At 58.8% G+C, this 12,408-nt stretch overlaps 1 protein-coding gene across 7 annotated transcripts in view; it reads left to right on the plus strand.

Moving 5' to 3' along the window:
- MBP (myelin basic protein) overlaps positions 1-12,408 on the plus strand; it is a 116,440-nt gene that overhangs the window by 88,469 nt on the left and 15,563 nt on the right. For 5 of the 7 annotated variants that reach the window (XM_058691776.1, XM_058691775.1, XM_058691779.1 and 2 more), the window contains one exon: positions 2,144-2,221. The exons of the other annotated variants lie outside the window; for them this stretch is intronic. In XM_058691776.1, the coding sequence (XP_058547759.1) occupies positions 2,144-2,221 (78 nt within the window). The remainder of the gene's footprint in view (positions 1-2,143; positions 2,222-12,408) is intronic. 7 annotated transcript variants of the gene reach the window in all.

A 12,408-nucleotide genomic window follows, 5' to 3' on the forward strand; every position in this document is an offset into this window, starting at 1 on the left:
GTGTGAAGGTCATGCATAAGGTGGGTTGTGGATGAACTAGGCACAAAAGCAAGAATGCGATTAATTTGGACGCACTGACCCCTCCAACGACCTCTGCCGGGAAATGCTCACCTCCTTTGACGTTCATTTCCATACAGGGCATCTATTGATTTTCCTTTTGGTAAAACATCAGTCATTTGGTGGCAGGAATTTCTGACCGGCTGATGGAGATCTTGACCTGACATCTCAGGGAGCGTACCCCACTCTCCGGAGCTCCCGGGAGCGTCTAGGGCGTTTAACCACCGGAGAATCTCTGGTCAAACTCTGGCTCACATAGTAAGCATTTCTCCACACGTCTACACCACACCCTTAGGTGCTCTGGAGCCTTCCTCTGCTTCCTAAGAAAGTCTGACGGGCAGGGAGAGTCACAGGAACGAGGGCTCCTCTCGGGGGCCCTTCTTGCCGTCGTCGCAGGCCTGTGGGCTGCGCCCCTGCCCGCACCTGTGCAGAAGAAGCAGGCTGAGCACCGCCTGCAGAGGGGGGAGGAAGCCGCGTTCCCCTCCTGCAGGTGCGGGGTAGGGGGGGTGTGTCTCCTGCAAGCCAGGCAGGTCCCGCCCCCCAGCCTCCCCGCCCCGAGCTGCGTGGCCAGCAGCCCACGGAGGCAGCTGACACAGACCCCCCAGCCACCTGACACGGCTCGAGGAGCTGAGCCCGTCCTTAAGAAGGGACATTGTCCTAAATGGGGGAAACAAACTGGAGAATTCTTCTTTGCCTTTTGGCCAAGGGCGTAACAGACTTGCCTTTCTGCCACCCTCTGAGGCACGTCACGCCCTGTGGGGACAACCCGGCCTCATCAAGGCAGAAGCCACCCCAGGCGTACCCTCCCAGACGCACTTGAACCCAAATACTCAGTCGCCTTCCTCTTAAGTGCTCAGGACCCTGAACTAAACTCACCAGGGCTTCTTGCCGGAACAGAAAGATCCCCTCTCGCCGGGGAGGATCAGTTGTGGGACGTAGAGCTGAGCCCAGACTCGCCCCAGAGTTGCCTCTGGAAACCCCGTGTGCTCACTTTGCAATAATCCTTCTAGAGTGTCCTAACATTCTTGTGTGTCATAACCACTGTTCATTTCCACACATAACCAGCTGGTAACCTGTTTTTAAAACATTCATTTAATCTGTAGCCCACCTGAGACATCTCTTGAAACCCATTACGTTGATTTTGTCTCTTGACCACTGTAAGGCTCCTTCCCTCCCTCCCTCCCTCCCTCTCTGTCCCTCTCTCTGAAGCCTCTGTCAGTCTCTCTGTCTCTGTCTCTCTCTGTCTGTCTACCAGCCTCTCTCTGTGTGTCTCCCTCTCTCACCCACGCACACACCATTCTGCGACGCGCAGACAAGAGGACCTCTCTGCAGGCCATTTACCTGGCTCCTGTAATACTGTCAACCACACCGCTCAAAATCGCGTGACACGCAGGGAGAACGCGACACTAGAGGCAAACGCTACTGAGGAAGATTTGCAGCGATCGCGCTCAGAGTCCAGGTTAACGCGCAGCTCACGTCCAGGAACGTTACGTTAATATTAAGCTCCCCGGTCTCGGCGGCGGCAGGAGACGTGTCAGAGAGCGTGACCCCACACCGTCGCCCGGCCTGACTTCGGCCACCGCGTTCCTCGAGGAACTACTTCCCGGCGCCCTGTGTCCCCCGCGGAGCGGGCGTGGTCTCGACCGTACGTCCCGCACGGAAGCGGCCACAGCTGCTCTACGGGGAAGAAGCCTCTACGGGCACCCGCCCCACGCAGGCCGGGAAAGCCCGTTCGCGCATCACACCGCCTGGAACGCGCTGCCTCCGCGCGAAACCTTACGGGGCTGGGCCCGCCGCGACCAGCGCTAAGAAACCTTGCTCACGTGACTGGGCCGGAGCCCCAGCCTCGCCCCTGAATCTCTCCTCTCGCTCCTTTCTCTCCCTGCCGTCTCCTCCCGCCCCGCGCCCTTGGCGGCCAGCACCCATCATCCTCACACCGTCTCCCTCTGACCTCCATCCCCCACTAACCCTCCTCGCCGCGCGGGGGCTCGCCGAGCCCGGTCAGGAGGGGACGTTTGCTGGAGGACTTGGGGGCTTTGCCGCTGGTGCCTCGTGGACTCAACGGCCACTCTGTGTCCCCCGGCAGGTGCCCTGGCTCAAGCAGAGAAGGAGCCCTGTGCCCTCTCATGCCCGCAGCCAGCCCGGGCTGTGCAACATGTACCAGGTAAGACGCGCTGACCCTGCCAGGCCCTCCCCGTCCTCGGTCAGCACGGGCCACGTCCGGGCCGCGGCAGGTCGTGAATGCGTGGGGAAGTCGCTTTTGCCAAAGCGAGTGGGGCAGCCCCTGAGGGGAAGCAGGCAAAGGAAAGGCGTGGTGGCAGAAAACCCTCCCAGGGGCCTTTGAATCCGCAAGTGGGGTCCCGCGCAGGTGCCCGGGGCAGGGCCGGCCGCGGGGCCGGGGCAGCAGACAAGCCCACAAGGCCACGGGGGCCTCGGCGCGCCAGGGTCGACCCGCCCTTGGAAACCAGCGCCTAACACGCGTGGAGCCCTCGCTAGTTGGGTTGTCACATGACGCGTGCCCTTGGGAAGTCGGGTGGCAGGTCGCTGTCCCCGCCCGGGCTCGGCTGAGCCTGCGCTGGGACGAAGGACAAGCCACTGCCTGTCCTCTACTGCTTGCGGCGTCTAGAGCCCCCGGGCCCGTCTGGCTGGCAGGGGGGCAACGGGAAAGAGGAGGCCCTAAGTCGAGCGGGAGTAACACTGCTCCTTGCTCGTGGGGGCGGCCCACACACAAGCTGGCGGCCACAGGCCTCCAGCGGGCGCCGGGCCCGGATGTCTGAGTTTTTCACCTGGGAGAATGCAGAAGGTGGGGAAGCGAGGCCCGGAGACGATGGACGGGACGGTGAGCCCGCTGTCCCCACGTGCGTGTGGAGAGTCCCCACCCGCGAGCGTCCACGCGGCGGCCGGCATCTCAGCTCCTGCTCCACTCGCTTTGGAAAGGCGTCTCTCAGCGGCGCCTCGGTCAAAGCAAACACCCTACCCGGGAGGCGCGTGGTCCCAGACACCCGGCAAAGCCACCGGAGTGCCAAAGCCACAGCAGCGTGTGTGACGGGACAGCAGTGAGCCCCACAGCGGAGTTAGAAGCCCCAGGCGGGGCTGGCTTGCTCCTTTCACCCTGCCGCCACCCGGCACCTCCCTGCCTCGTTCTCTCCTCCGCTGAGGAGACAGTTGCCATCGGAAGCAGACGGATCCACGGAGAGGCCGAGACTTCGCCGGAAACGCCCAGATGCAAAGTCGAGGAACACAGGGCTGTGCTCCTGAGGTCATGTCAAGACACTTTCAACGGAATGTTGATTTTCCTCTTTTAAAGAACTGCTTGGCAGAGAAAAAACAACACCCCTCTCCTCCACGTCCTCACCCCAGACTGACTTCTGTGCATCCGTCAAAAAAAACCTGACCTGAAAGAAATAAACATTCTGCCCAACAGCACCTTTGCGGGACCACGCGGACACGTCGTAAGGCACACAGGACGCACTGCAGGCTCCTGGCAATGGGTCCTCCTCTGCCTTTATCCTTTGTTCGGTCACGGAGACCCCGTTCCGGTCCAAGTAGGATTGGGATTGGCTTTGGAGGACGTACACGAGAAGGCTGTTAAAACACGGAAAGTACCTGCTGACTGTGTACGTATTCACACGCCTGTTAAGTGACGGGAATTCCAAGACAGAGCCTGAGCCAAAACCAAGGGCAAATTCGCCGCACGGACCCAGCCCGTGGGCTCGACAAAGTCCTCGCTGACCCCGAAGGCCCCTCACAGGCTGAGTTCCAAGGGCCGTTGCGTCCGTGATCCACGCGGTGGGCGCTCAGGACGCGAAATGCTTTTCAGGAGGTGCTTGTGCGTCAGGTGCACACGGAAGGTGGGGCGGCCTGGTCTGAGGACCTCGGAACCCGCCCCCCGGAACCCCCTTTCCGCGGAGAGGGCCTCAGCAGGCAGCAGGGCCATGCTCTTCTCCAGCTGGGGTCTTCTCTCTGAGCAAGAACTTCCCGTTACTTGGAACGTCTGCCCCCAGCAGCTTGGGATCCCTTACTCTTTCAAGAAGGTGGGTGTGTTTACTGGAGGTCTGATGGCACCCGCCGTGGGGAAGGATCGCAAGGGCGGCACTAAACGGTTTCAAAATGCACTTGTCTGAGCATCTGTGACCAAGAGCACTTGAAACAGGCTTGCGGAGGGAAGGAAGGCCGCTGGATGAAACCACAATATGAACAGCTGACTCTCAGCTCTCAGAACCAAGAGTGCCTTCCCGCCCCTGTGGTTTGGAAACTCCAACGGGGTCGATGAGCACTGCCTTCCTACCTTCCAGAATACTCTTCCTTCTCTCTCTCTCTCTGTCGTGGTCGACCTCTCTGCCTCTCTGCAAATACACCAAGAAAGATAGGAAAGCCTAGGAAAACCGCCATGAAATCAGAGGTAACCCATCCAAGGGCAGATCGGTCCCAGCGCTGCCCCCGGCCTTCGAGAGCCAACTCCCCACCAGGAGTTCTTGGATTCCAGGAGACTCGACATCTGTTCTAGGAATACAGAGCTCCACTTTTCCAGGGAGGAGCGTGACCACGGCAGGCGAGGAGGGGGGGCTACAGGCTGACGAGGAGGGCATCATATTCGGGGACCCAAAAGCAAGTCGGAAAGGCAAGAATTCCAAGAGAGGAGCAGGGAGCACACCAGTGGAGGAGAACAGCAAATCCTATTCTCCTGGGGGTCCCGCTCTGCACAGCCGGCCACCTCGCCCTGCACAGGGTCCCCGTCTTGGCATCACCGCGTGAAGCAAGGGCCTGTGGACGAAAGAGGGGCGGGAGACGCCCAGAGCCGGAGGGTGCTGTGGGTGTGCCGAGGCTTACGCGGGACACCTGGTCCCGCAGCCAGCGCCCTGCGTGTGGCCGCCACGTGGGCCCCGGGGACGAGCGAGGGGCGGCAAGGGGACGGCCCACACTCCTGCTTGCTCTCCAGCTCCCGTTCCCTCGGGCCTCGCCGGGGCCGGAGAGGGTGAGGGGTGGCCACCGCGCGCAACAGGTTTAAGGGACCAAAGACTTCGCACTACGGAAACGCGCCGAGCACGAATCAGACGCACGGGCTGTGGCTCTGCTTTGACTACTGGGCTCCCGTCCTCACCTTAAAGCATCAACAACAGCGAAAGCAGCCACGAGTGCTGCCCACACCGTGCGGATCCCGTGCTAACGGAGCGAAATAGTAGGGGCGGACGTGCCGCCCCAGCCCGGGAGCCCTGCCCCTCGGCCGCGCGAGGCCTGAGCTGCCCGCGAGGGACACGCGGTGGCCCCGGCAGCCGCAGGCCCCCCTCTGCGGCTCACCGGCTCTGGCCTCGGGCTCACCGGTTTCTGCCCTCAGACCCCAGTTTCTCGACCAGAAAATAAGAGTGTCAGATGACAGATCGTGCATGTTCCTTTGAGGACGACGGCGTGGCGGTGTTTGGGGACGCCTGTAGCCGCACGTGGTGACTCCAGTCTTGCTGAGGCGGCAGCCATCAGGGCATGACTTCCTGTGCGCTAGGCTTGTTAGGAACAGAACCCTCGTCACGCACACGGGGAGGCCTCCGGAGATTCCCTCGTGCTCCTCCTTGGCGTTTCCTGAGTCCGATTTCTTCATCGTCGCCGGACAGACGGCTCGGACAGAGTCGAATGATTTCGACGGCTGCACCTTGGGCGGGCGCTGGAGGTCTAGCCGTGGAGACCGGGAGCCCACCGAGCCCCTGGGGCGGGGGGGGGGGGGGGCCACGCAGGCCACCTGGATGTCCTCGCCCCGGAGGGGGCCAGCGGTCCGTTCTGCCCACCGAAGCCGCCTTGGGGACCCACGGCCCTTACTTGCCGGAAAGCATCTTGCAACTTGCCTTTTCCTTCCGAAGAAGACCGTCCAGGCCCCGCAGCTCCGAACATGCTTGTGCACAACCTGCGCACGAAGACAACTGGGTTCCAAGCCCAGGAAAGACGTCCAGGGAAATTGTTTTGGCTTCTGTCCCCCGGGAGGCTAGCCTGATGCTCCTGCCAGGAAGACTCTACCATGAACGCTGGACACACTGAGGTCATTAAGCATGTGTGTCTGCAAGGGGCAGAAGTCAGAGCGGTGCGGGCCGGCCTCCGACCCTGCCTCCCACCGCTTTGGAGGAGCCAGCAGGGAAGCGCCAGAGACCGGAGCTGAGCCGGACTCCGGCTCTGGTCAGCGCCCGCTGCCCCAGCTGTGCGGCACGGAGCTTTCCTGCGGGGAAGACCACCGGTTCCTTCCTCTGTGAGCCGTCCCCGGTTTCCTGCAGCAAGTGGGCGGGGGGGGGGGGGGGGGCTGCCTGTGACAAGGTGGAGACGACACGCTGGTCCTCGCAGACGCGCTCCCACGCGGACTCCTCACTAAAACGCCCGTGAGGCGCCGGGTGCACCAGCTCGCTGATGGGAGACAGAGCCCAGGAGGGCGGCAAACTCTCCACCATTTCTCCCCAACTTGGGAAGCGCTTCCCGCCCCGACGGGCACCCCTGGTCCGCCTCCGTCTCTCTCCCCTCCAAGGCACCCGCTTCCCAGGATGAGGGGGTTGAGCACCAGGCACTGCGGGCCGCGACACTAGGCTGGCCGCGTCTCTCCGCCCAGGGTGACGGCCTCAGGCTCGCATTTCGGTTCATTTCCCGGAGATCCTGGTTCTGGCCTCGGTCCCGCACCACCAGCCGAGGGAGGGAGAGCCGTCCCCGCAGGGGAGGCGGGCGGGGGGTAGTTTCCCACAGCTTCATTCTCTGCTGACCTTGGAGCTGGTCCCTCCGATCAGGGGACAAAGCGACAGTCCCTCCCGAACGCCAGGAACAGCACAAACCCCCGCACCCCTCTACTGCCAGCAGCCTGCACCGGCCGACGCTCTGACTTCGCAATGTCCGCAGAGAAGGCCGCTTCGGGACAATCGCCAGGTAACCTAGAATTTCCATCTGCATCAAAGGTCTGCCTGTAAAGTCCTCCAGAAATAGAGAAAAGACATCCGCTGCCACTGCACAGCTCTCTCTGTCTCGCCAAAGGAAGGAGCCGCATCTTTAATTAAACTCACTCGAGTCGGCAATCCAGGAGCAAACATATTCTTAAACTTGCACAGGGCACCTTGCACATATCATCCGGACGGAAAAGAACTCTCTCCAGTTTACAAAATCTAAAATGCCTTGACTTTGCCAACAACGGGAACGGAAACAAAAACTAACCCTGTCTCCCCAGGCACGGCACAAGTCTGGACAAAATGGCATCATTGCTTCCTCTGGAAAACGTACGTGAACAGAACTAGTGAGCGAGACCCAACGGGCTGTAGGAGAACCTCGTGTCCATCGGTGGTTTCTGGGAACACCCGGGGGCCGTGGGAGTCTGGGATGTGTGGATCAGAGCAACGCCCCTGGGGATTCCGCCCCACACACCGGGACCCACTCTGAAAGGGAGGAAGGTGACGCCTCGAACACCTCTTGGTCGGACCTGTCATTTTGTCCCCAAACTTGTGCCCCTTGGTGCACACGCTGGATTTGATACCACTTACCTCAGTGGCACCTGGGTCGATACCTGGGCCAGTGGCCACGGTGGGGACAGGAAGATGCCACGGTCCTTACCTCCCCGAGGTCGACAGGACGGGGGGGGGGGGGGGCGGGCAGGTATACGGAAGAGTCTTGGATAGAAAGAGGAGGCTGTTCAGGCACAGAGTCTTTCAGGAAGTCCTCCAGGAGGATAAACCATTTAAGCAAGATTGTTTGTGGACGTAAAGGGTTTGTACACGCCGTGGAAGAAGCATGAAGTAAGAGAGAAGGGGCAGAAAAGTATCCAGGTTTCGTAGTAAACTCTGTTCACGGTTCGTAAGTATGAAGTACATCGTATGCAAGAGCGTATTAGGACTCATGACCACTTTCACAAGAGAAAACCGTTGTGTTGATTCCAAGTCTTGCTCAGGTGTGGGCCACTCAGGACAATAATGACACCATTACAGTCCGTGGCTCCAAAGGGGAAAGGGATTAACCACGCGGCTCCCCGGGTCTGAGTTTTCCGAGACCGCCACAGAAGCAAAGATTTCTCTGGGGGTAAAAAGCAAAGGGCACATTCCTTGACTCCCGCCCTCTCAAGATGTCTGGGGAAACCCTCTAAACGGTAAGTGTCCTCCCTGCCACGCCGTGGGTATGGGCAGTGCTCCGTGTTGTCGACCCTGTCCGCTACACGAGTAAGTATCCAAGATATGTTTGTCTGTTGGACGGCTGGTTGGTGGGCTGGTTTCAGTGACAGGAACAAAACAGAATGACGCGGATGAGACCGTCATTCGCGTGGAGCCATAACTTCCCATGGACAGTGGGAGCGAACTGGCTTCTAGCTTTCGGTGCATAGAACTGCAGCCTTTATACCAACAACGAAGCAGAGACATCCCACTTCATTAACCAGACTTGCTCTCCTTGTCCCCAGCCATCACGGTTGCCAAAACAAGCAGGAACCAATTTTGGAGGGAAGAGCAGAGGGCACGGGTCCCCAGTGCTCCGGGCATTAGCTGACACCTCTAACTGTCTCCATCAACACGCATTAATTTTTCCTTATACACGAGAACATTTCTGTTTCTAGCCCATCGTACCTTCACAGCTTATCGTAAGGTAAGTCTCCTAACTTAAACAAAAATAAACCAAATAAACCTCCAGGTTTTAAAAATTTATTCTTCTTTCTTACCTTTCCCTTGGGGCGTCCGGCTAGCCCGTGAGGAGTGTTAGGTCGGGAGCATCAGCCTCTGTCCCACGTCGACCCCACAGGCACGGGCCCCAGACTCTCAAGTTAGAGACGGGCCGGCACGCGCCTTTTCCACTCGGGTACCAGTCGTCACACCTGTTAAATGGAGTGGCTGGTTCAGAGGGTGCCGTGCAACATTTTTGATCCAGAAACAGCGAGGGTGAACGTAAGAATCATACGCCTCATATTTGAAAGCAAGTACAATCGCTCTCTTAATTCCCTTTTTAAATTGAATCCTTTGGGGGACACATGGAGAAACTCCTGGAACTTGCGTGACTTACGTAATGGGGAAAGTGCCAGCAAGAAAAGCGTCCCTGCCGTTACCGTCGCCGGACGTCAGGGGCCGTAGCACGGAGTGAGGCCGCTGCAAGGGGTCTCCGTCGGCTCCGGGCTTCTCTTCACGGGCTCCGATGTTTGCTGAACACCAGCGAGCCGGCTGACGGGCCAGACCGGGAGCACGTCGGAGGTCTCGGCACCAACCGGGGCTTGAGGGGAGAGAGCCCGGTGTGAGGAGCAGCGAGCTCATTTCTTGTCCGTCATGTAGGAAAGACGGAGCTGATACCTGCCACACGCACTGTCAGGTCCGCACTGGGTTCCAAGGGCCAACGTCCCCCGAACTAGTGCACGACAGAGTAAACGGCGGAGGGACCGAATGTAGTGTTAGTCAACGCGCGTGATCCGCAGGAAGCCGGGCCACACTTAATGATTTTTGAAAGATGGTCTAATATTGTAACATATCCCGAGTCGTCCCATGGTTGTGAACACTCTTGACCGTCAGGGACAGGGGGCTGGACGCACCAGAACGTGAAGTTTGGGCTGTAAAACACCGGCAAGAACAGATCCTCACACGGGCTCCTCAGCGACCCCGTGGCTAATCAAAGCCCTTGGTCTACACGTGGGTGATCTTCTAGCTGTCTTCATTTGTGCGCGTGCATCTAGTGATTTGTCACTACTGTCTCGGCTCCGCCTTTGCACTCACGCAACACCCCCCGTCCAGAAGAGAAAGGCCAGCCGTGAGAGGCCCAGCCCGGCCCGTGAGAGGGGGGGGACCCGAGTCTCCCTGGGCTGTGCCTGGTGCAACAGGGGACACGCAGGTGCATCTCGGGGCCCAGGCCCCGTGAGCGCTGAGCACACAGACCGCCGGGAGACACGGATTCACTATGATTCCCTTCCTTGACATGCTGATGGCTGACTCCCTCGACTTTAAATTCCTCTCTCAGAAAAGAAAGAAAGAACCAGAACTTTTTTTCCCTAACCACAAAACCCCAGGCACGGTGATATTAATTTTTTTCAAGATACACCATTTTCTTCTGAGAGGGAATGACTCCCATCAGTTTGTCTCCAATCAAATCCAAATGCAAACGTGGTGTAGACTAATGTCTTCTCCGTGTTTTCGGGAGCCGGGCGCTGTATTCAAAGGAACGAATCTTTACCCCACCTGATGTGCATTGATCTTCAGATGTGTCAGGTGGAAACTAATCTCCTGTTATTACTTGTCAGTTTAAGAACTCCCAGCTCCCTGGCTAATTGGAAAACAGTTAAAAATCCCTTCCCGAGGTCTGGACGGAACGCGGAAGGGGCCTGGAAGCCAGTACATGAGCTCCCCCTGCTGGTGATGGACATTATCCCAAGTGGGGGGGAAATCCTGTTTGTTTTTCAAAAGCAACAGGATTGACAGAGGTTAATGGAAAAAGCAGTTAACCCCCAAAATTTATGAAATGGTTGCTCTTTGTCCCCTGGCTTCCCTCCCATGGTGTTTAAAACTTCTCAGCATGACGTTATTTGCCATCAAGGAGTTGCTGTGTTATTGGTCATGATGCCAAAAAAAAAAAAAAAAAAGAACACAGTAGCACCTGTGCATCCTGAGACCGCGTTTCAGGGCACCTACACGTGGCTCTGTTTAGGTGGGTTGAGCCAGGTCTGAACATAGTTTCACCGAACTGAGAAACGAGGGTCATCCTTAAGTGGTAGAATTTCTTCTACAACCTTTCAAATTTTGACTTCTTTATATGAGTGTGTGTTATTTTGCCCATTAGCCGAAATGCTCTCAGTAGATTCTTTTTTTCGAATTTCGCTTGTCCAAAATGTCCAGCGGCACATGCCTCGGGGATACCATGTTGAGACGGCCTAGCCTGGGGTGTAGACCTGTGGATGTGGGGTGGGGCTCCCAGGGCCTCCGTCTCCGCGTCTCGGCTCTCAGCCGACGGGGAGCCGCTGCCCTGCCCCTCACCCACGGCCCGTGGCCCACCTTCGAACGCCCTCCTTTGCCCGCTAACCTCCTACGGAGGAAACAAGCTCCCGGGACGGGGTAGAGGCAGGCGAGGACACACCAGTCTTGAGAAATAACTGGAAAATGTTAACAGTTTTGCCTCCTTTTCTTTTCAACCTTAGTGAACACAAAAGTTCTTCATCAGAGAATTACTGTGTGTCTTAAAAACTAAATGACAAAAACCGTTCCCCTGTTAGGGAGCCCCGGCCCAGTGGGCCAGTGGGACTGAAGGAGGAAACCGGGACAAGTCACTGGCCCAAGACTCGGAGGGTTTCCACAGGGGACGCTCGGCGGCCGCCGCCTGGCCCCCGCCCTTCACGCCCTTGCCCGGCCTGGCCCCAGCTGGACCGTGGGGCCAACAGGTCACCCTCGTGCCCCGGGGAGCTGCCCGTCTTTCCTGCAGACCTAGCATCATCCCCGTCCGTCCTGTCCCGGCAAACAGGTCCCCTTGTTCACGGTGAGGGCTAAGGCTCCCCACAGACTCAAATATGACGAGTAACCAAACCCCGCTATCTTTCGAGTGACTCCGCAGGGCTCCCAGGGGCTCCCGCTGCCCTATGGACAAAGGTGCCATGCTCTGACCACGACCTGAGCAGGGCCGGGGCAGGGCTTCGAGGGCCTCGGCCTCGCAGCCCAGACAGCCCTCCAGCCGCGGGTGGGCCCCTCGTCCCAGCAGAGCCCACAGGCCTTCGTCACGGTGCGCGCCCTACTTGCGCTCAGACCCCCTGCCGGGCAGCTGCGCTTCCCGCCGTGGAGGTGGGGGGAGTCGGGGTCTGGGCGTCCCTTCTGCCAGGTGTCGGAGGCCACGGAAATGTGGCCAGACCACATCGGCCTCGCCAGATCTGGTCGGACCAGCGGCCAAAAGGCGGGAGCAACCCAAGTGCCGGTCAACGGGTGATAAAGTAATTGCGGCGTGTCCGTGCGATAGAGCGTTATCCGGCCTTGAAAGTCTTGGAAAGAAATGGGACCCTAGTGACGACGTGGGTGAGCCTTGAGGGCGCGATGTTGAGTGAAGGAAGCCAGACGTAGCAGGGCAAATCGGATGAGATACCGAGAACAGTCACGTTCGTGGTGACAGAGAGTAGAGGGCGAGTGCCAGGGGCTGGGGAGGGGACTTAGTGTCTAATGGGCACGGGGTCTCAGCTTGGGCAATAGAAGCTTCTGCAGGTGGTGGTGTCACAGTTGCACGACAGTGTAAATTTACTTAATGCCACCGCACTGTGCCCTCAATACTGGCAAAGGCGGTAAATTTCACGTACATTTGACCACAACTAGAGACATATGTGACGAACGGGTGGCTCAGATATAGCTGGCACCCCCACCCCCACCGCTGCGCGAGGGCATCATCACCATGACAACCAGGGTGTGTTTT

This window comes from Neofelis nebulosa, chromosome 11, assembly GCF_028018385.1.
Source record: "Neofelis nebulosa isolate mNeoNeb1 chromosome 11, mNeoNeb1.pri, whole genome shotgun sequence".
Classification (NCBI taxonomy): Eukaryota; Metazoa; Chordata; class Mammalia; order Carnivora; family Felidae; genus Neofelis; species Neofelis nebulosa.